The sequence below is a fragment of the Colias eurytheme genome, chromosome 29, assembly GCF_061535395.1.
Source record: "Colias eurytheme isolate Ceu_HAF_F1 chromosome 29, ilColEury1 Martin Lab GWU primary, whole genome shotgun sequence".
NCBI lineage: Eukaryota > Metazoa > Arthropoda > Insecta > Lepidoptera > Pieridae > Colias > Colias eurytheme.
The window spans coordinates 3,082,160-3,107,439 of record NC_143008.1 but is presented as its reverse complement, the minus strand read 5'-3'; the positions used below and the strand labels follow the sequence as shown (position 1 = coordinate 3,107,439).

Sequence of the window (25,280 nt, the reverse complement as noted above, 5' to 3'; positions counted from 1 at the left end):
TTTCTTGTACTGCTTAATATCATCATTTTCATGCATGGCTTTTTTCAGACTACGCACAGCAACATGGATTCATCGGGCACATCATGTAATTATTCTGACAGCGACGAATGCGTCACGACATCGGAACACACGACGACCGACACGAGCATAATCTCAACCGCGTCTGATGCATCCAGTAACAACGACATGTCTGACAGTGACGGTGCAAGTGACAGCAACGGTTTTGACGACAACGAGTCGAACAGTGACTCGTACTCATCTGTCATTGAGTCCAGTTCGAATACAGAATCATCTATCACGTCCGGATCGTACACAGACGTCGATGAAAACGGTAACCTGACGTTGCCCAATGATAATAGTGACTGGGAGGAGATGACGTCAGATGATCTGCCCCGTAGGGTTTCGTACGTGCGTCCCAATGTATTTTCGGGGCTCACAGATTTAATCGGAGTTAAACGTAGATCGCGACGATCGTAAGTCATTTTTTTATTTTTTGTTGCCAAAAGCCTGGTTACATATTATGACTCCTGTCAGTCAGTCCTGACCTGACAGAATTCTCAGTCAGATTTATGACGGCGTTCTAGAAATGTTGTTATTAATAATTTATTAGAAGGACGCTATATTTCCTTTTTTCTATGTTATATAATAAAAACTTACCAAGAGGGATTAAGATCTTGAAAATTGGGTTATATTAGCTTGAAAATGTCTGCTCATAACCATCATATTCTTCAACATCATGATCATAATGCATGACGGTCGAAACTCGACCATCTCTTCCGCTTCCCAATGCACGCATCGCGATGAAACACACATTCGACACCCGCATTGTGATACGGTTACGACGATATGTAGCCGAGCAATAGTGCATCCAACACTATTGATAAATAAGATAAAATGGTCATTAAAAGTTCATGCCGATTGAAAGTCCAATGTAAATGATTACATACATACTTTCTCTTCTTAGAAACTATTTTTTAAAACGTGGATTTTCTTCATTTTTAATACGTTCAAGTCTAATTCTCAAAATAATATTTCAGAGGTGAAGAATCTCCGAGGAAGAAGAAAAGAAAATCTCGAAGAAATGAGGCGTTGTAAGAATTTTTTATTTTAAGTTTGATTTGATACTAACATAATGCGATCTAACAGATAACTCTGAACACCTATGTTCTACATTTTATACTTTCAAATAATTAGAAATAAATCAATTTGTGTCCAGAATGGTGTGGACATGTAAAAAAAAAACATTTTTTTTAACTATATAAAAGAAACTTTGAGCACAATGTCTATTAGATTGGCATTTTATAGTTCTGTTGTTATTTGTGTTTGTGTAATTTACTCCCACCTGACTCTAAAATTTTTAAATAACATTAGGAGGCCCTCTGCAAATGTTCACGGGTATTGGCTACTTAAAATATGAGAGACACATAGAGTACAAGTATATGCCCTCTCTTTCTAAACGTAACCGTAAGCTTACAGTTTATATGTAGATAACTGTATGATTTCTCTGTTGTATTAAATGAAATGAAATGAAAATAAGTTTATTATGGACACAAAAAAAAAGATACAATTTAGTTAAAAAAAAGGAACTTAAAAGATATACGTATGCCATAATTAGGCCAACCACTCAGTGTGTTATCACTGATTTTCAGTGGCCGCCGGATGTCTTATTGACAGTAGATGTATTTCCGTTCAGACTAAGGTATCCAACAATATGCAAGTATAAATATAATTGAATCGATATATATATACTTTATAAATATAATAAGTAAATGAATAATATATAATATATTGTGTATTAAATTAAATTTGTGCACATTTAATATACATAGATAAAAGTCAGCAATAGGTATAATATATTCAGATATTGATACATACATATTTATATTTATATGAAATTTGTATAAGTGAGTGTATTTTGACAAAAAGAAAATTAATCAATAAAGGACAATTGGATGGGGTTAAAATTTCTGATTGCGCTTTTGAATGTCAAGAAGATAAGACTTCAGTTTGTTTTTAAAAGAGAATACGCTTTGTTGGGAACGAATAGGCGGCGGTAGGTCATTCCAGCATTTTGAAGCTTGGTATCTAAAACTCCCCCTAAATGCGGATGTTCTGTGAAGAGGTATTTCTAATAAAGAAGTTGCGTGACGAGTAATTATTTATTTAATAATTAATTTATTGACTGGTGTGTGTATTGTGTGGCCATTTTGTTTTAGTGTACAAAATGCAATGGTAGACTAACAGGCATGTTGTTTTTAGACTTTGGTGGTTCCCTTCTAAATGGTTTGTATTTAATTACAATGGTCAACAATTGATATAATTTATCTGTTTGTGTACCTTAATTTTTTGTTGTTATTTGTATTATAATTTTTAACTAACATTTCACTGCTGTTTGGTGGCAGTTGCGTTTTGACGAAGAGATAGGAGACTATAATGACGCGGGTCAGATGCATGCAGTGACGGGGTACAGATACCTTTCAAATGATATGTCATTCAATAATGTTTACTTATACCTACCTTTTGACTTATACCATTGCTTAGCCCTAATAAATTTTTACAAAATTTATGCAGGTTGGAAATGTTTAATGGACCCTGGAGGGGAAGTAGTGGAAGTAGGGTTCGATTCCCGGTCGGGGCAAGTGAATTTTCTAAAATCTTTAAAGAGTAGTTCCATTTCTTTTAAAAAATAAAGGAATGTTTCATTTCCGCAAACTTTGCTATCTCCAGTATTTCAAGTACTTTCCCTCCAGGGCCCTTTGTAAATTTCCACACTGTATATATGATGATATAATGATGATACGAATAATCGGTCGAATATCCTGCTACAAAAAAGAGCGTGTGTACCGAGCACACGTGTCAGAAGTGAAACTTCCTTGGCAACATTCAAATTTCAAATATACCAAAATCGTCGCCTTACTCCACAACTTGATGGTATTGCCAGGACGCGACCTTGAAATTTTACTCTCAACGCGCCTAAAGAAGTTTACTCCAAAAAATGGTTAATGATACTTGTGACTTTTTTATTTCTTGTGCACTGCGTATCCTTGTCCACCACTCACCAGGTTGTCTGGAAGAGATCGCTGTCTGAGCCATAGGACCGCCTGTTGTGCTCTTTTATTACTTATGTGTATTTGTACTTTACTCTGTGGTGCACAATAAAGAATTTTTGTTTGTTTGTTTGATTGCTCTTCCAGCCGCGAACGTTCCTGGACCCTCGAAGAATGCACCATCTGTACCGAGGTGATCCTCAAGAACCAGGAGGTGATGTCACTGCCGTGTACTCACAACTTTCACTCGGCTTGCATCATGCCGTGGCTTCAGCAGCAGCAGACTTGCCCCAACTGTCGGACCAGCGTCAATTGATCTCCTTGGTAGGTATTGTTAAAGGTATATATTTTATGGGATTTTTTGTCATTTTTTAAATTATATGATAAAGAATCCAAAGTGTAAAACGTTTCCCTATTTTTGAGTCTTTGTTGTCTGTATGTCTGTTCGTCCGTCTGTCACCAATATATTAAAAAAAAGGAAAATTGTCCACTACTGTGACGACACCCATTAGGCCGATGATCTGGAATTCTCGAAATTCTGAAGGATCAAATAAACAAAACAAAATCGTAATTTTTCAATAAAAAAAAAGCCAAATAATATCGGATGAATTCTTTTGGCTCACCTTGTAGTTATTATAATTATAATAAAGTAGATTTCCACCCGCGGCTTCGCCCGCGTTTTCAAAGGAAAACCCGCATAGTTCCCGTTCCCGTGGGATTTCCGGGATAAAACCTATCCTATGTGTTAATCTTAGTTACCCTGCATATGTGTGCTAAATTTCGTTGTAATCGGTTCAGTAGTCTTTGCGTGAAAGAGTAACAAACACACACACATCCTCACAAACTTTCGCATTTATAATATGTATTAGTAGGAAGGATAAAATAAAAAAATGATAATTTACTATCCAATGCTCTAGTAATTTTCTTATTCGGACCAGTAGTCAACAAAATCTTATGTATTAATAGATTTGACGACGCGGTTGGCGCAGTGGTAAGTAACTGCCTACTGAACCGACGGTCCCGGGTTCGATCCCCGGTCAGGGCAAATATTTGTCTGATGAACTCAATTATTTGTTCTTGGGTCTGGGCGTTATCTATATACATATGTATTTATTAAATATTATATCGTCGCCTAGTACCCACAACACAAGCCTTAATTGAGCTTACTGTGGGACTAGGTCGATTTGTGTAATAATGTCCTATAATATTTATTTATTTATTTATTTATCTATGTTTATATACATATAAGTAACTTCAAAACACACGCACATCACCACCCTTAAATATTTTCAAAAATGACAGCATATTAAAATAACTTTTTTTTCTTTTCAGATTTGAAGGTAGAAATCAGCAGGATCTGAATTCGAATTATGGCGGGAAATAAAGATTTTTTTTTACGAAATTGCACCTTAACCCAAAAATGGAGGGAAGAAGACACAATATTTTTTTTTGGGTATATTCATCATAATGAGACAAAATATGTATTTCATAATGTATAAAAAATTAATTGAATCAACTATTTACTATACAATTGATTTAGAGACTTATGGTATTAATTATTATTATCACAAAATTATATATGAAATGAACTAATTATTTTTTTCAATGATTTTTTTTTTAATAAATTTTTGTATGTCGCCACTAGCATTGTAGTTATTTTTTCTATTTAGATGTTATAAGTATGTATTAAATCGCATAAGGATTTTAGAAACTTTTTTTTGAGGAAAATTATAATGTTTGTAATTCGAACCTATTATTTAAATTAAAAACATTTTTTGTAACGCATCAAATTATTTAAAATGATGTCTTTAATTTATTCATGTTTTTTTAATCTGTGGTTAAATGTCAAAGTCGGTTAAATAAATAAGCAATAATAATATTGAAAAAAATGTTTTTATAAGTAAGATAATGAGGCACTTATAAAAATGTAGTACGAATAAGTAGCTTAAAATATTAAAATCCTGTTAGTTTAAGAGTGATCAAAGTTTTTTCAGTTTGTAAAGTTACCTTTGCTTTGTTTGTTTTTTTTATGAATTACTAACTTGTTTCTTTATATTTATTAATTTATTTCTATTTAATATTCAACGTTTTTCTGTGCTCTCTTTTTCAGTTTAATATACAGGGTGTCCCACTATTGGTATACTAAGCACGAAAGAACTTGTAGTTTTTCATACACTGATCTCGAAAAAAATACATACTTAAACAACAAAATTACGTCAAAAATTGTTTGCTAAATTTTTCCTAAAAATCCATGTTTTCTTCTCTAGCATCGCGCAGGCGACATATGTACCGCTTCGCTAATATGAGCATTTTGTCTATGAAAACATAATCTTAAACGATAGCTCACGTGCGGGTGGCAAAACTGGGCGGGTTGCTTGTTAGGGGTGTACACAAAGAGTTTTAAGAATTCATCTATGTGAAAAAAAAACATTAATTTTATAAGTATTTTTTACGTATTCAGCGTATGCAAAACTATAACCTCTATTGAGCTTAGAATACCAACAGTGGGACACCCTATATATACTTTAATCTATACTAATATTATAAAGCTGAAGAGTTTGTTTGTTTGTTTGTTTGTTTGTTTGAACGCACTAATCTCGGGAACTACTGGTCCGATTTGAAAAATTCTTTCGGTGTTAGATAGCCCATTTATCGAGGAAGGTTATAGGCTATATTTCATCATTAATAATCCTCATTCCTTTCTTACTAATACTGTTACTTGACTTCATCTTTATTAGGCAAAGAGTTTTTTGTAGATGTGACTTATAAAAGTTTGAATATCAAAAATGCTGTGATCTTAGCAATATATGGTTTCTTATTGTATATCAACTAGAAATTAGTGAATTTGAATTGTAAATAATACCTATGTTATAGCTATTGAATAAATGATATAGATTTTGAAAGAATTGTTTTATTTTTACCAACCTTTACAAGAATACATAATATACAACATTAATTTTTTATATAATAATAATTAAACACATTCTAATTCAATATCTATACCAATATCAGACCGCCTCCTTGGTTACAGTGGTTGACGCCTGAGCGTAGAACCGAGAGGTCCTGGGTTCGATTCCCGGTGGAGACGAAGGAAAAAAACGTCTCGGTCTGGTAGGACACAGAAGGCTGATCGTGATCACCTACTTGTCCCTAAAGAAAATCGATCAATGAAACAGATGTACACATAATGCATCTGCCCCTTACCCCACTTGGGGACACGGGACTTCACTATACTAATATTATAAAAAGGAAATTTGTATGTATGTTTGTAACGAATAGACTCAATAAGTACTGGATGGATTTGGATGAAACTACAGAAAATTTTTAAACTGTGCTTGGTTCTACATCAGAATAATACACAGTAAGTAAAAGCCTACTGTGTGTGTGTCTGATATAATCATAATATTATGTATTACACATATAGACAGGCCTCCTATGAGGGTAAGGGTGCTTTTCCACCAGAGTTGTGCTATGCTACGTTGGGGATGCGTTTGATATCCACCATTCATATTCATGGATGCAATTAGCTTAGCACTGATAGAAACGTACTCAATTACTAAGATGTGTTTACTGTTTATATGGAAGAATGTGAACTACATGTGAATCCAATAAAAACTCAATCAATAATTGTCGGTAGTTCACAATACATCCAAAAATTAGATTGGGAAAATCTGCCGCCAATAACTGTTGATGGTGTTGTGGTTCCGTACAGTAAGAATGTTAAAAATTTAGGTCTCTGCATTGATCGTTCTCTGTCTTGGAATGAACAGGTAAAGCAGGTCAGTAAGAAAATATATGCCGCATCACATTCGCTTAAACGAATTCGTAACTTTCTTCCAATTCCGACTAAAATTTTGCTGGCTCAATCCCTCCTTCTCCCTATCCTAGATTATGCCGATGTATCCTACCCCGATCTCACGAGCGCTTTCAAAATCTATGCATTAGATTTATATTTGGGTTACGCAAATATGACCATGTATCCGATTATCGTGCTAGACTCAGATGGCTCCCTATCAGATTACGCCGGGATACTCACATACTCCATTTGCTTTATAAAGTTTTGTTTTATCGTAACACTCCCTCATATCTCAAAGATAAATTTCAGTATTTATGTACTCACGGACTGAACCTGCGCTCTCATGAAACTCTATCTCTATGTATTCCTACACACAAATCTTTCTACAATTCTTCATTTACTGTGAAAGCTATTAAACTGTGGAATGATCTCCCTGTCACAATTAGAAAAGCTCAAACTTTCGAGACTTTCAAACGATTACTGAATAATCATTACAATAAAAAGTGAGAACTTATTGTATTTAGGTATATATTTTTATTATGATATTTATTTAATAACTATATGCTTTATGTATATATATATAATATATATATATATATATATGTATGTGTGTATGTATGTTTTTATTTATAATAATTTGTATGTACTTATGTATGTGTATGTGTAGGTATATTGGTTTTTGAATTTGTTTTTTAATTATTAATCTAATATAGCTTTACCACCACCCTCTGTCATGATTTTATGTTTTTTTTTATCTTGTGTTTGGTTGCCTGGAAGAGATGGCTACTAAAGCCGGCATTTGTGCATGTTTCTCTTCTGTATATGTATGTCTTTTTCCTGTTTGTAATGGTGTACAATAAAGCGTTTTCATTCATTCATTCATTCAAGAATGCGTGCTATGGGTGCATCGTATAGCTCGAGCTGCGCATCTTCCTCGCGCAGCTACATAGCATAATATAAATGATCTCATACTTTAACAGCTTAGCTATTAAAATTTTCGCATCATAGATGCATACTGCATAGCATACCTATAGTAGAAAAACACCCTTAATTCCATAATATTTCAATGCTAGCCACAAAGTATACATGTTTAGAAAACTTGTTTGGGAGTGGAGATGTGTGATGTGTTTAGAAAAACAGTCCTATAAAATGCGTAAGGTCTGCATTTTCTCATAATGTTTACAAATAAAAAAACGTTGTATGGTTTTATGAAACCACGGTAAAAGTGAAACTTACGCGACATGCGCTACACAGATCAAAGAGTTTGAGACGATGTAATAAAAGTTTCACTTTAAAATTATATTGAATCAAATGCGTTTCAGAACATTGATCATAATGTACTGGTGCATTTCTTAGTGCATTTTGACCAAACGAACATAGAAAGAGCTAGAGCATTCTTTCGCTTCGTGTTCATCTTTAGTGTAAATGAAAGCTCGTTATATTAAAACATTGCGTAGAATTTTTTCGAACGCACAAAGAACAACGCAAGAATGCTCTACGCCTGTGTACACAATTTGACATAGTGGGTTTAGAATGCGCATTGCGAATTCGCTTGTTCGATCTAAATGCACTGTTATATATGTGTAACTCCTGTTACCTACTTTAATAAATAGGATTAGCATAAAAAACATCAAGGCTGTTCTTTATAATAAAAAAAAACGAATTACTAACCTTGACCCTTAGATTACAAAATAAAATACAGATAGAGCATGTCAATCATTCATCGCCCTTGTCAAAGAAAATACGAAATCAAAAACGAATACGTTCCTCCGCTAGTGCTATAGCGATTCTAGTGTCATGCAATACGTCAAAAGGGGTTTGATATTTTAGTAAAAAATGCTGTCTTGTGATATTAAAACGCTGTAAAACTTGTTCCCGAAAACAAACAAAAAGATAAAACATCGTTTTACAGATTTTCTGTAGATTATTTGGCTTATTTAATTTTGTATACAAATAATAATTTTACAAATACGAAGGAATTCAAAACTTCAACGTATGCTGCCAGTATTTTGAAAATGAATTTGCCATTTTTAGGGGTAAAATGGTTAAAAGATATTCGGGGTAGTGATGTTGGATTTTTCGATCGTGAATGTGATTATTTGTATAGTGCAATAAAAGTTCATGGTCATTATTAGATTATTTTAAAAAGCATTATACATTTTTTGTTACTTTTATAAAAAAGCGTCATTTTCGCTTGCGATTTAATTCATGTGAACTCCATGATGGATATGATGAAAATAAAATGTCCCGCATTCTCGACTAAAAATGTTGTAAACTAAAAATGTGTAAAGATATTCGCATTCATATGTTTTGAAAAATAAAAACTTTTTTTAATGTAATTTATTTAATAAATTTAATGTAATTTATTTAATAAATTTAATGTAATTTATTTAATAAAAATTGAATAAAATTATTTTGTCCATGTATAACTTTAGTAGATAGGTGCTATATGTAACAAAATAATTTTTACAATATTATAAAATAATATCAAAAACCCGAATTTATATTAAAATAAAAATTAAAACATGACTGCTAATTATTTATGTAGCCTACGTCACTACCACCACAGCTACCTTCATAATTCAGATGATTGCAATGACACCTCACAAGTCACAACTCAAAATCGATCCAACAGTTTATACTGCAGGGCGTGTCAAAGAAATATTATACGTACATACCTACACTCGAAAAACATAACCCTCTTTCTTCCGTAGTCGGGCAAAAATTTGGGAAATTTTTCATTATCTGGTAACATAACACGCACACAGAAGCACCGTGTTCGTACAGTGCAGCGGCGAAATGACAGCACACATAGCTTTATGGAAATGACGATAAATCTTTCGGTTTAATTCGGCATCGCTCCATCTGTCTTTTATTTTGTAATCTAAGCCTTGACCATATTTTTTATAACATTATAACTTATAAGCGTTAAAAAATAAACAGGTAGTTAGGTATTTAAATAAAAAACAATTTAACAGAATCAGACTTTATTAATCAAAAGAGTAAATCAAACCAATAATTCCTTATTATTAAATAAAAACAACAAATTAAATTTAACATAAAATAAAACATGCTACAGTGTATAGAAATTTGATATTTAAATTCACAAGTTCACAAAATTTCTGAGTAGATTTTGATCATTGATGGATTTTGACATGACAAAGATATAATTTATGCAAAAAGGTGTAGGTAGATAGTTTATGAATAATTATGATCTTTCCATTAGTGGCAGGTCGAAATGTGGCTAATTAGCCACATTTTAATACAGTTGTCTCATTCGCTCATCAATCGTGCCATCTCACTTTGACGACTGCCTTTTTGAAGATCGAATGTTGTATTGGTAACATAGCTAGGTACATTTTTAACAATATCATTTTTAATTTTTAACATTGATAGAAAATAAATAAGATCCACATAACAGTCTTGCATTCAATAAAATTATAAACTTACACGAAAAAAAACAAATTCTTATTTTATTATAAGTATAACTATTAACTATGTATAATAATTAGTTCATACTATATTTGTTTTTTATTTGTTTCCAATATTCAATGCAATACTTCAACATTATGCTCCATGCGCACGTGGTGAGTCCATGCGTCGATGTTTTGAAATAGCTGTAAAAGATAATTTCTTTTAAAAACATATTAATATGGTCTTACCACAAAACAATTTCTAACTTTAAACTAGGGATTTGTCACTTTAATAGTTGTCTATGTGAAATACAACACAAGTCAATAACTGCGTTAAAAACAACCGACTTCAAACTTGCACTTGCAACATTTACAAATACAGACAAAAATGCTCATAAAATAAAAACTACTGGGCCTATCCGAATAAAATTTTTATGGGACCAATTCGACACCATCCCGCATCGAACAAAAAAAGAATCACGTAAATCGGTTCAGAAACCACGGAGTAATCACTAATCGGTGTACATACATAAAAAAAAAAAAACATACCAGCCGAATTGATAACCTCCTCCTTTTTTTTTGAAGTCGGTTAAAAACCTCTCAGTGCCCAGTGTCCTGTGCCCAGTGTCCTGTGCCCAGTGTCCTGTGCCCAGTGTCCAGTCCCCAGTGCCCAGTGCCCAGTGTCATGTGCCCAGTGCCCAGTGCCCGGTGTCATGTGCCCAGTGCCCAGTGTCCTGTGCCCAGTGTCCTGTGCCCAGTGCCCAGTGTCCAGTCCCCAGTGCCCAGTGCCCAGCGTCATGTGCCCAGTGCCCAGTGCCCAGTGTCATGTGCCCAGTGCCCAGTGCCCGGTGTCATGTGCCCAGTGCCCAGTGTCCTGTGCCCAGTGTCCTGTGCCCAGTGCCCAGTGTCCAGTCCCCAGTGCCCAGTGCCCAGCGTCATGTGCCCAGTGCCCAGTGCCCAGTGTCCAGTCCCCAGTGCCCAGTGTCATGTGCCCAGTGCCCAGTGCCCAGTGCCCAGTGCCCAGTGCCCATTGCCCAGTGCCCAGTGCCCAGTGCCCAGTGCCCAGTGCCCAGTGCCCATTGCCCAGTGCCCAGTGCCCATTGCCCAGTGCCCAGTGCCCAGTGCCCATTGCCCAGTGCCCAGTGCCCAGTGCCCAGTGCCCAGTGCCCAGTGCCCAGTGCCCAGTGCCCAGTGCCCAGTGCCCAGTGCCCAGTGCCCAGTGCCCAGTGCCCACCTCGTGGCAGTACTCGCACGGGTACAGCTGCAAGCCGTGGGCCGCTACATGCCGCCGCAAGTGTTCCGCCGACTGCATGTTCGCGCCGCAAGTGTCGCATATGAGAGACTCGCTGTCGTTAGTGTCTTCTGTGTCTATGGGGGGAGGGTCGCGGGTTTTAGCGCGTTTCGGTTCGCGCGGCTCGTAGTACGGACACGCTGGAAAGGATGATTCGTACATATGAATACGAGACACATATGATATACGAGGACCTATATGTATATTGTATATGGATATCCAATATATTATATGTTTATGATATATATTTTTGTTTTTAATGTCATTGAAATAAATGTTTTTTTCTTTCTTTCAATGCCATTACACAAGCTTCTTGCATTACACACTACAAAACCTTACACTTACACACACACACACATAATATATACACATAAAACGATACAAATAATTATATTTTAACAATAAAATAAAAAATTCCTTTAAACTTTCGGAACTAAACAAATGTCCACAGTCCAAAGCTATATAATTTTAGACATGCACTTTGCACAAACACCATTTAACATAAGTAATATTGATATGACGTAAAGTTATGCGAGCACACACACAAACAAAATCAAATACTCACTGCCATGGCCGACGTGCGTCTTATAAAACGTCACCAAAACTTTATCCAAAGTTTCCGTAACGATCATATGTGCGGGACACGCTTTGCCAGTTTTGTATATCTGCCTTTCAGGTGCCGGACGCTTGCCCTTGCCCTGTTTTGATGGTGTTTTCAACATTTAATAGGCAAACATATAACTTTAAATTTGGTAACACTGAATGGAATTTACAAATTTTACAGAATAGAAACAATCAAGGTCGAATGTTTTCTGCTTTTTCTATATACTAATATTATAAAGAGGAAAGGTTTGTATGTATGTAGGTATGTATGGTTTTCACGCATAAACTGCTGAACCGATTACAATGAAATTTAACACACATATAGAGGGTAACACGGATTAACACATAGGATAGGTTTTATCCCGGAAATCCTACGGGAACGGGAACTATGCGGGTTTTCCTTTGAAAGCGCGGGCGAAGTCGCGGTTGGAAATCTAGTTCTCTATAATTTAAACTACAATATTACCTGGTAAACATAAATGCCAGACTGGCTACACATATAGTGCGACCGAACACCCTCTATAGTCTGCTTGCTGGCTGTAGTCTTGCGAAAGCGGTACTTTGTCTCTTCTTGTATCGCGCTCTTGTATAGCATGAAGTCTAGGAAAATTTGATTTTTTTTTAAATAAAATTAGAGTTTTTGTGGGCTTTAACCATGAACATTCTAAGAGTTCAATATAACAATGCTTTTAGGATGTTTATGGGCCTGCCGCGTTACTGTAGTGCTTCCTTGATGTTTGCATTATATAGAGTAAATGACTTTTATGCAATTATGAGAAAAAAAATTTTTTCTATTAGAGACCGTAAAAATTCAAATATTGTCTTAAAGGTGTTAAATTATTCGGATAATATCATTAGTAAGCATTGGATTTGTAAATTAAGCTGTAGTAATAAATGTATGTAGGTAATAGGTAATTGTAATACTAACACTAGGATAAGATTTTACTAACATTTTATGGGCTATGTAGCCTGAATTAAATTAATTTTATTTATTTATTATTTATTATTTAAATATTAAAATTTCCTATTAGTTAATATGTGTGCAGTGTGTGTGTTTCGCGTGTATTCGTATGCACCTTTTTTGTATACGTATAAATATTGTCGTGTACGTACGTGTGTATGCATCAGCATATTATGTCTATGTTTGTGTATGCGCATGCAAGTGTGTGTGTGTGCGCGTATATAATATGTGCTTTTTTTGTTATATATTGGAATGCGTGTGCGTGAGTGTGTGTATACAAGTGTATACTCTAGTAGATTGTGTGTGTGTGTATAATCACCATCCAAGTGCTGAAATACAGTTGTTCGACTTGTTCAGTCTAATGTGTGCTTGTATGTGCATATAAGTGTTTTGTCGTTAAATGTGGTAATTTGTCCACTTATGTGCCTGTGCGTGTTTTTGCATGTGTATACATGAGAATACATCAGCATGCTTATGTGTGTGTATGTATACTCACCGTCCATAGTGCTGAACTCCAGTTGCTCAACTTGTTCAGTCAAGTTGTGTTTGTGTAGCAAGTGTGCGCTAAAGTTGGCGCCGTAGCTCACTCGCTCAGAGCAAAGTGGGCAAAAGAACGCTTTGCGCTTTTCCACCTATATTGGAATATATTTGATATTTAATATTTATATATACTCAATCCATTAAGATTTTGTTTGTTTCGCAAAATATATTCGAACGATTTAAAAAACATAACTTGCTATTAGAAAATCACATCTTTACTGATACACAAGTCAATAGCAATGCTTCGCCCGCATCAATGATATTTTCTTTTAATCAGTATAAAAAGTAGCCATAGTTACTCCTTATGAAAACAGCTGTTTGTTAGTGATAGTGCTGCCAAAATTGGTTCAGCCGTTACAGAGATTAGCCGGAATAAACAGACAGGCAAAAACTTAGAGCTTTAATACTCTAATGATGAAAATGGGGAAAAATGCGATTTTGGTATATTATGTATGTCTCGGTCTGAAATCTGAACACAGAAGGAATCACCAACTTGTAAGAAAGTAAGTAAATAAATAATAAAGAAAATCGATCAGTGCAACAGATGTACGCATAATTCATCTGCTTACCCCACTAGGTTTCGTCACTTATACCATGTATATGTCGTGGCCATATCGTAGATTTGCTCATTTCATGAAATGGCCAACATAGTTTGATCAGATCGTTAATCGTCAACGTTTCACGATTTGGTCATCGACATTTGGCCAGATCGTATAAAATATCTTAGAGAGTCTATAAAACATTAAAAAATTCAGAATATTTTAAGAACTTGTTTATTGTCATTTAAGTTAGTGCCGCGGTAGCGCCGGCGAATACCAGAAGCGAATGGTTTTTTCAATAGAAAACAGTTAGGTTAGGTTAGGTTAGACTTTAATAAACAACCAGAAGAAGCGAATCGCTTTTTAAAAAAGAAACAAAAATGGTCGCATTTCGTGAAATGGTCATCTACATTTGGCCAGATCGTCGATCTGATGTGGATGCCAAATGTGGATGACCAAATCGTGAAACGTTGACGATTTAACGATCTGGCCAAACTAAATTGGTCATTTCATGAAATGAACAAATCTACGATATGGCAACGACATATACTTCAATATGCATGTAGTAAAAAGCAGTTATTTTAATATTTAAACACAAACAGACTATTATTTCTATACTAGTATATGTACTTATAGATTAAGGATTACCTCAAAACCATGAGCTTTCCACAGGTGAGCATTCAAAACTTGCTTCTGACTGAAGTCTCTGCTACAAATGTGGCATTTCTTACGATCGCGAGACGAATATTTAGGAGTGTGGTCGTTGCAGAGTTTTACTAAGGGGAAAAAAGGAATTATTATCGATAGAGGATTCTATTCCTTTGCGTTTTGACGTTTGTCTCGGCCCTCTGATCATGTATGAAATGGGTTAATACATGCGTGTCACAATAATAAGTAAAATATAATAATTAATAGCCCATTTCAATTACATTTTCAGTCAAAAGTTAATAATTACTCACGTCCATGTTTCATTCTCAGGTGAGTGAAGCAAGCCTTCTTACTGTTGTAAACATTATCACAAAAGTGACAGGCGTACTGTCGGTTTTCGTTCTCCGATACACCGCTGTGACATCTGCCCATGTAAATGTTAATTAATTATAAATCGGAAAAAGTGTTGGATCGCTGGATAAATGCAGGTGAATTTGTTGCCAATTTTTTGCTGCAAAAAAGTCGTTTCGATTTTCGGTAGATAAACATAAAAAATAATTTGTTGCTGCTTACATTGTTCACTGTCACAGTGTACAGAGAAAATCGACAGTTAAGCTGGCGTGGCCAGTGTTATTTTTGGCGCTATTGAAAATAAATCAAAATCGACCTTGCTGATTTTCAGCGATCGGTTTGAGCAACAAAATCGTCATTATAGCAACTAATTAGCAACAAAAAAGCAACACATTCTGGCGTTGTTTTTTTTTTAATTTCGCTGATTTTTCATCGCCAGCTTTACAGACCTCAAATGCTCAGCCAAATGCCACACTTAACGACACTGTCTGTTTTCCAAACGCCTTCTATTCTTCAACCTTCCAGCTACTATTGCTATTCCTTAACTTTCCAGAAGCCTCTACCATTCTAGAACAGCCCAAAGCTATCTCCTAAGCCAATTTTTCAAACTATTTCCTAGATCCCACACTACACCACTATTTTCACTTCCCATTTAGCACACAACGCCACAATTTCAACTATTCCTCCTAACCCACAACGCCACCTGCTCATATGATCAGCCAGATCTCTCAACGAGGCCCCACAATAACCCTACTAAAATGCACAGCCAAGTTTCACACTACGCTAGTAATATTTCCACTTCGAACTATCGCACTATCCATTTTTTCCGCTTTTTCTCTTCCCTATATTAAGCCACATGCTATACTCAGCCATTTTTCACACTTAAACACTTTTTCCACTATCCAGCCACCATACTATGCCACTATTTCCTCTCTCAAGCCACTATTTCCTCTCCCAAGTCACTATTTCCTCTCCAAGCCACTATTTCCTCTCCCAAGCCAGTATTTCCTCTCCCAAGCCAGTATTTCTTCACCCAAGCCTCTTTTTCTTCTCCCCAAAAGCTACCTGCTCAAATGATCAGCCAGATCTCTCAACGAGGCCCCACAGATTCCACACTCCCGTACTCTCCGCCCAGTTTTAGGTTCGAGTCCGTGCACTAAGCGAATGTGATGGTGTATCTCTTCTACTGTATTCATTTGTAAGTCGCAATATATGCAAGTGGTTTCGTCGAGCGCTTCGATCTCGTGTTCTTCGTCGTCGTCTGGAGGGATTAAGATGAATTCTTTTGGTGTTTAAATTATGGTAAAAAGAGAAATGTCGATCATGTCGCGGGATTCATATGCTAAGTCGAACCGTGTCTTTCACCACTGTACTTAAGGAGAAAGACGCGATTCAAACTCAAAATGTTTGAGTTTGAAAAAGATCGAGATTTTTTTTAAATACCTAAGTAACTATTTAAATATATATTTTTTTAATATCTAACTATATAATATGTAGGTAAGTAAATAGTATTTAATGCGATATGAAATTTAAAAATTATTATCTATTATGTATATTTGTGTTTGTTTGTTGCTCTTTCACGCAAATACTACTGAACCGATTATAATGAAATTAAGCACACATATAGAGGAACTTGGATTAACACATAGGATAGGTTATATCTCGGAAATCCCACGGGAACGGAAACTATGCGAGTTTTCTTTGAAAACGCGGGCGAAGCCGCGGGCGGAAATCTAGTTACCCATTACATAACGTAAACTATGCTGAATCGAAATACGCAGCCAAATTCTGATATTTTAATTATGTAGGTAAGTTTTTCTATTTTCTACACAAAATCTAAATAAATCAGTAGTATGGATTCCCGGGTACTGCCTCACTCTATGCTGCCTCACTGTATGGTACGGTGAGGACGTGACTTGATTGAAAACCCCGACTAAAAAAAAAAAAAAAAAAAAGTCAACGCGTAGAAATTTATTACAAATAACAAAATGGAGGTAAGTTATTATTATTATTCTTCTCATTTCCATAATACTCGGGTACCACCAGTAGGACAGTACCCGGATCTTTGGAAGGCTTACGTGGGGACACGGATCCAACACGCAGAGGCCCTTTCGAGAATTTTAATGTGTTGTGGGACACCAGCCGCAGCCTGCCCATGACTGCACTATAGAGATACAGCCCTGGGCAGTCCGCGGCCGATGTAGGACTATTGCAGGGTATGGAAATTTAATGATTGGGCTATGGATTGGGATGCTAAATGGACTGGTACTGAGGACTATGGGAAACTATGGCACCTGCCTTTCTACTAAAAGAAAGTAAAAATATGTTGGCAGGTGGTGACTCGCCCTCTCACTGTATGGGCCCCCGAAATAAGTCGCTGCAATAGTGCGACAAGGGGACAACATATTGTGAGCAGCTAAGGGTGGAGAGGCGTCCCTGGACTTTAAACTACGATCACGCGCTCCCTGAGGGTCCAGCATCACGTGCCCACTCGCCACTTACGCTTCGCATCCACCCTTCGAGCTAAAAGCTCTCGCGACTCCACTCTGGCCGGCCGGTTAAGGCAAGCCAGAGGTGGGGGTCCTGTCCTCGTCAGGCTTCACTCCGACCGGCCGGTGAAGGCGAGCCGGAGATGAAGACAGGGGCCTCCCCCGGGAGCACTCGGTTCCCGCGGGGTCGCTACTCCCCGACACCCCGCCACAAGGTGTCCTGCGGGTTGACTGATTGCACGGGTGGAATATCTATTGTCACGTAGACAATAGATAAGTTATTATTATTATTAATATTATTTTTAATTATTACTTCAGTAAAATCTTTATTTATTTTTATCTTGTTAAACATATTTTTAATTATATATGTTATGTTTCAGGCTTATAAGCAAATAAGCAAAAATGTTTTTCATTATTTTTTTTTTAGGATGGGTGCCACTGATTCGCAGGTTCGCCAGTCCTGGCGAACCTGTGAATGTGCCAGCATCCTAAAAAAAAAATAATGAAAAACATTTTTGCTTATTTGCAAAAATCGAGCGGATGGTCTTATTTTGGGGTCGAGTTTTTAAAATTTTATCGTCGTCGAAAAAATAAATAGACATAATAAGAATATCAAAAGCAAAGAAAAAAAAGTATGAGGATATCAAATATTCGTAAAAAAGGTAAGTAAATATTAATGCATAGGTTTTTATTTTGTAATATAATATGATCATATTTTATGAAGCTTAACTTGAATTTAAACGTCTAATGAAAAAATAAAAACTATTATTAAGAAAAAAATCATTTGACATTTTTTATCTCATATTGTTTGGAAGGTGGAAAGATAAATCAAAAGAATAAATAGTACTTAATATTGTAATAAGCTCGCTAACCGAATACTGGATTGAAAATTAATCCAATAAAACATTCTAAAATATTTACATCATTCTCGAAAAATTAATTGACTTTGATTTTAAAATTAAATATGAATTAGGGTGCACTCACACACATCAGTCACCGTCACGGCACGTCACCGGACAGGATTAAAAAAAAATATGTATCAATAGTTCTAGTATGACTCTGTTCCCACACGACAGTCGCCGGCACGAAATCTATCAGTGACGTCACCGGTCAGGCACGTCAAATAATCTTTCCATACATGTATCATACTTTTATCCCCACTCACCCGGTGCCGTCACGTCTCAGTTCAGTCAGCGTCGTGCTACCGTCAATTGCTACATGTTCTCTAGCGTGACACACGTCTAATCACTGACTAACCTGATGTATGTGTTCAATGATTCAGTCAAACCGGCGACGTGACTGACGGACAACATGACGGTGACTGGTGTTTGTGGATACGTACACGAACCGTCCCCGATCAGTCATCGGTGACTTGACGGTGACTGATGTGTGTGAGTGCACCCTTATACACTTGCCCAAACTACACCTAATACAATTAGTTAAAAAATGTATTTTATATTAATATTTACATTTGAATGCGATAAACCAAAAATATCAATTACTGACATAGAACTTTTGAAATTTTCTTGAAGGTGAAAAAATAAAAAAATAAATAAATAAAAATACATTTTTGCTAACAATAAATAATCAATCAGTAAGTTTAAGATTCATAGATTCATTGAAATTTTTATCGTGTAGTTTAGATCAACTAGCTAAAAATCTTAATGATGATCAGTTTACAGAACTAAAAAGGAACTATCCTAACTCAATCTCTTCCTGTTGGTGGTTTCGAATGGATAGATTATAATACAGATTATAATGTGTCGGATAACTCTGATTTCGGTTCTGTTTTAGAAGTTGATTTGGAATATCCTGATGAACTTCATAATTTGCATTCTGACTTTTCGTTATGTCCTGAAAACATATGTGTGGGTAATACTGAAGAAACTAAATTAGTTCCTAATTTAAATAATAAAAATAAATACATCATTCACTACAGGAATTTAAAACAATGAATTGAAATGGGAATTGGATTAATTAAAGTACATAGAATTTTAAAATTTAAACAGAGTTCTTGGTTAAAGAAATACATAGACTTAAATACTAGTTTGAGAACGTTAGCTACATCAAACTTTGAAAAAGACTTTTTTAAATTAATGAACAATTCTGTCTTCGATATGACTATGGAAAATATTGAAAAAGAGTAAACGTTAAACTACTAACTCACTGGGATAATCGTGGTAAAGTTTTAGGTGCTCAGGATTGGATTGCAAAACCAGAATTCCATAGTTTATCAATATTTTCAGAACATTAATTAGTCGCAATACAATTACGGAAAACAAAATTAATTTATGATAAGCCGATTTATTTAGGATTTTGTATTTTAGATATATCTGAGACCCTTAAGAGTCCCTATCGATTTTAGAGTGATTTTGGCTTGTTTCTGTAATTCTTTAGAAGCTCGTTTAACAAAACTAAATTAGTAACAATGTGTGATGATATCTCAAATTAAAGATTCATTCAATATCTAAAATGCGTTCGAGACAATTTATTGATATTCATTGTCCAGTTTGTTTAATAGCCAATAACCTGAGCGTGTTTCAATTTTTTCCATGCGGGACGTTCGTGTCTTTGTATTTTACACAAAATTAATTAGAAGAAGTTTTCTTATAAAATATACAACAGTAAAGACACTGAGACATCCTAAAATATGTTCGAGGCAATTTAAGTACTTTTATTGAAAAATTCAAAGAAAATCTAAGTTAAAATAACCTTACTTTGATGAAATTTTATGCGTATATGGCGTCGAATTTCTAGTTCTTACAACAGAGTTAAAAAAAATAAAAATACACACTAAATGATAGGTTAATGCTTAAAAATTTGCAATAAAAAAATATATTATATGTTTTATGAAAGAAATGGAATAATTTAAAGTTCTCAAGAAGTATGCTTCGATTTAAGTCAATCAAACACACTATTTTTACACAAAAAATAAATAAAACATCTTTATCATATAATGATACCAATCGATGTATTATGAACAACAACATTGATACATTGGCTTGGGGACATTATAAATTACGCTAAGTGACTTTTTACTATTATTTCTGTGTGTATATACAAAATTTGTACCGCATGTAAAATTATGATATTGCTATAATGTTATATAATAGTTTATTACATATTTAAAATGTATTGTTTGATTGTAACTAATGTAAAATAATTGTAGTTTTTAAGAAATGTTACTGTAGACTATAGTAGTTAAGGTTATAATGTGTGTTATGTTTTAGATTTATGTGTTATGCTTAATGCATTTTATGTATATGTAACTAAAGGAAACATTATAAAATTAAATAAAACAAATTGTATACAATTTACTATTTTTTATTTCCTTACAAACTTCCTATTTAATTACTAAGCTACCACATGAAGAAACCTAATTTTTAAAGCTGTAGTGTTTTGCACTATCTTCCTCCGATATCTCCTTTGTTATGTTGTATACAATATCTTTTATTTGAAGATCTATGTTAGAATCGTTTTTTGTATAATATTTAATGCGAATATCAGCATTTTTCCAATGTTGCGACACCGGGATTTCTTTCAACTTTTTTAAACTATATAAATCAATTTTCACTAGTAGATCAGCATCCTTTCCGTCATCTTTGTCTGTTGAAATATATGAAATGCATCCCTCCTTCACTGAACGTCCAACAATTGAAGATAGTTTCGCCTTTTTCTTTTTCCGCTCAGGCTCTCGAAGAAAAAAGTCATCTAAACGACTGGTCCTCTTATTTTTATTTATTGTTAAGTTAGAAACCTCATCTTCATCCGATAAATCATAATAATTATAGGGCTTGAAACATTTTTCCACATCTTTGAGGTTGTAAGAAGCCTGAAACATAACATATATAATTAAAAATATGTTTAACAAGATAAAAATAAATAAAGATTTTACTGAAGTAATAATTAAAAATAATATTAATAATAATAATAACTTACCTCATTTATACTAGTAGATAAACTAATTACTAAGCTACCACATGAAGAAACCTAATTTTTAAAGCTGTAGTGTTTTGCACTATCTTCCTCCGATATCTCCTTTGTTATGTTGTATACAGGCTCTTGAAGAAAAAAGTCATCTAAACGACTGGTCCTCTTATTTTTATTTATTGTTAAGTTAGAAACCTCATCTTCATCCGATAAATCATAATAATTATAGGGCTTGAAACATTTTTCCACATCTTTGAGGTTGTAAGAAGCCTGAAACATAACATATATAATTAAAAATATGTTTAACAAGATAAAAATAAATAAAGATTTTACTGAAGTAATAATTAAAAATAATATTAATAATAATAATAACTTACCTCCATTTTGTTATTTGTAATAAATTTCTACGCGTTGACCTGTGGTTGAATTCGAAACACAATATACTAAGGATGCGTGCAGGGATATTTATATGATAGATTTGGGAAGGGGCTAGCACGACTTTGGAATCATTATCTTATCTATAAGGATTTCCGAAAAATGAATACATTAACATACTTAGCTAACAACTAATACACAAGACATGACACAACAAACACAAACAAAAACAACGAACATAGTTAAGCAATCACTTATGTACTTATAATTATATTGAGAATAATTTGGGAATCATTATCTTTGGACTTCAGTTTGTAGTGAATATTGCTTAATGTATGCTTAATGCATTTTGTGTATATGTAACTAAGGGAAACATTATATAATTAAATAAAACAAATTGTATGCAATTTACTATTTTTTATTTCCTTACAAACAATAAATATACATATAAAAATATTGCATATATTGGCCGGCCTGCATTTCTAAATAAATACATATAAAAATATTTCATATATTGGGATGACAATATAACATGATGTTAGTTTAGGTTGATGATTGATAGAAATTGGATGAGGTCAAACATGTAAAAATGAATACATTAGACCTGCAAATGAGTCTTCATAGAATACACCCCAGCCTCCAGTATAGCGTGTACCCCTCGAATCGCCTGCCAATGCATATACACATACCTGCATTTATTATATGCAATCTCGACCCTGACTCACAGCCAGGTTCTCATTGGGTAGCTATTCATATCAACCACGAAAGAGTTGGAGAATATTTTGATTCCTTCGGACGTAAACCGATTATAGTAATAGCGGAATTTTTAAGAAGAAATTGTCGCATGTGGGACTATAATACTGCTAGAATTCAGGATATCTATTCCACGTTTTGTGGAGAGTATTGCGTGGTATATTTGTACTACAAGTTCCGAGGCCTGAGATTGGAAGATTTCCTTACAAATTTTTCGTATGACTCACCAAGAAATGATATGACACTTGTTAAATTGTATTGTAGTGTAATGCGGGTGTAAATAAAGAAATAATATATGGAAATAATATGTTTTATTTTCAATCAACTCTTTTACAATCCTTGTCCTGCCGTAACAAAGTTCGATACATCAGATTACCCGGAAAAACAATTAGGTTAGGTTAGACTTTGATAAACAACGCCAGAAGCGAATCGCTTTTTAAAAAAAGCAACAATTAGGTTAGGTTAGGTTAGACTTTGATAAACAACGCACGAGCCGAGCGAGCAAAGCGAGCGTGCCGCGGCAGCGGCCGGCGAGTGCCAGAAGCGAATCGCTTTTTAAAAAAGCAACAATTATAATAATATAGTAGGATAATATATAAATATAGGATTTTAGACGTATTTTTTCTTGAATATAATAATACATCGTTTGGTTAGAATAGCGAGGTAGGTCGTAACAAAGAAGTTTAATACAAAAGCAGTGATAAGCGAGGTGCACAATGAGTAATAGATATGAACGCCGATAGATAATAGGAAAAGGCAAACAACCGGTGGGTCATTAGCGTCCCATTAATGACCCATCGATTAACTCTTATCTAATTGATATTTGATAAGAGTTAATCGATCTGCACACCTCAGCTATCTTTGGAACCGTGCATCCTATCGCTTCGGGAGTGAGTGCTATCGACTCAGCGTGGCCGCTTTAGTGGGAAAAGAGTCCAAACTTTTTTTTTTTTTTAGTCGGGGTTTTCAATCAAGTCACGTCCTCACCGTACCATACAGTGAGGCAGCATAGAGTGAGGCAGTACCCGGGAATCCATACTACTTAAATCGTAACAGTAATAAAAATTTATTCCCTCATATTTCCCATTTAAAAACCACTCCCATTCAAATATTCAATTAATGTTAAGATTTAAAAAACGGTGTTTAAATTAGTACAAGGTTTACTTACGCACATTTTTTTGAGTATATAATATACTAGCTTTCCGCCTGCGGCTTCGCCCGCGTTTTCAAAGAAAAACCCGCATAGTTCCCGTTCCCGTGGGATTTCCGGGATAAAACCTAGCCTATGTTACTCGTGGATAATGTAGCTTTCGAATGGTGAAAGAATTTTTAAAATCGGTCCAGTAGTTTATGAGCCTATTCATTACAATCAAACAAACAAACAAACAAAGTTTTCCTCTTTATAATATTAGTGTAGAAGTGTAGATTATTTAACTGTAAATTCAACACAGCATACATACCTTCCTCATCATTCCCACATCCCGAACTGCGGGAGCCACTCTGTCCTGGCATAGAATCTTCCGCTTCTAAGATTGTCTCATCTAGATATTCCTCATCTAAAAAAATATAAATTGAATTAAATATTTAGTTATAAATAAAAACTAGTTTTAAAATAAATGCAGATGGATAAAATACCGTTATATAACTATAAGACACACGTGAAACTACTTTAGAATCAAACATTCGTCAAACTGAAAGATTATCTTCGAAAGAAATACCATCACAATATAGCCGCCAAACATTATATTATAAACTTATGTATCTAAGTAGTAACAATCAACTAAAAAACCGTTCTCGTAAAGCCCTTCCGTTTCTTTTCCGTTTGGAAATTACGAAAAACGAACGAACATAGTTCAGAATCTTATAAGCCCGGTTAAATATTTTTAATTACTTAATAAGGTGAATTTAGTATAAAAGTCCAAGTTCCTAATTATGTACTAGGTTTGAGCAAAGTAGATTGCAAATCAGATTTTGTTTATTAAGAATAGAAGGTAGGTACATAATATGCAAAGTATAAATATGGAAAACGAAGTATGTACTCACTTTTAATACTCTGCAGCATTCTTATGTTTTCAGTTGTCTGGTTTTTAAAAAATAACGCCTTTTCTAACGTATCCACACAAATAGCACAAATATATTTAAAATCATTTGATACCTGAAAAAAATAAGAGAAAATTATGATTAAATGGCTTGATAAAACAATGCATTTAAAATTTCGTTGAACAACCTTTAAATCGAAACAAGTTTCAAGCATTTGCGCGTAAGTTTCGTCATTGTTTGAATAAATAGCAAATAGGTCGCATAAATCGTTAGTGCTCATGCAACTAATGCAACCTATAAAGTCTTCTTCGTCCTCCATTTTCACCTCCTTACATTGAAGTAAATTAAAATTATACTAAAGAGTTTGTCGGCCGACTGAATTTTACAATGTCGACGGTATTTCAAATTTGGAGCGCTTTTCAATTGTTTAAAAAAATTGTCTTGACCAACTAGAACTTGACAAACGATTTGCAATGCCAAAATTTTTACAAGTATTAAATACAT

The 25,280-nt window shown here is 34.6% G+C and overlaps 2 protein-coding genes across 2 annotated transcripts; one reads left to right on the top strand and one right to left on the bottom strand.

The window, feature by feature from the left end:
- Positions 1-4,740, top strand: LOC149896128 (uncharacterized). The gene is made up of 4 exons (XM_090118255.1): positions 1-473; positions 1,038-1,091; positions 3,195-3,371; positions 4,380-4,740. Exons 1-3 carry the CDS (start codon positions 31-33, stop codon positions 3,361-3,363), a joined length of 666 nt encoding a protein of 221 aa, XP_089974381.1. The 5' UTR covers positions 1-30; the 3' UTR covers positions 3,364-3,371; positions 4,380-4,740.
- Positions 4,741-9,925: 5,185 nt separating this feature from the next.
- LOC149896127 (uncharacterized) lies at positions 9,926-25,095 on the bottom strand. Its single transcript, XM_090118407.1, has 11 exons — positions 24,964-25,095; positions 24,780-24,891; positions 24,197-24,292; positions 16,255-16,450; positions 15,150-15,262; positions 14,839-14,966; positions 13,608-13,743; positions 12,617-12,750; positions 12,113-12,245; positions 11,491-11,687; positions 9,926-10,460 (listed from the first exon to the last, which is right to left on the bottom strand). The coding sequence occupies exons 1-11, from the start codon at positions 25,093-25,095 to the stop codon at positions 10,392-10,394; spliced, it is 1,446 nt and encodes a 481-aa protein (XP_089974533.1). The 3' UTR covers positions 9,926-10,391.
- Between the last annotated feature and the right edge of the window lie 185 nt (positions 25,096-25,280).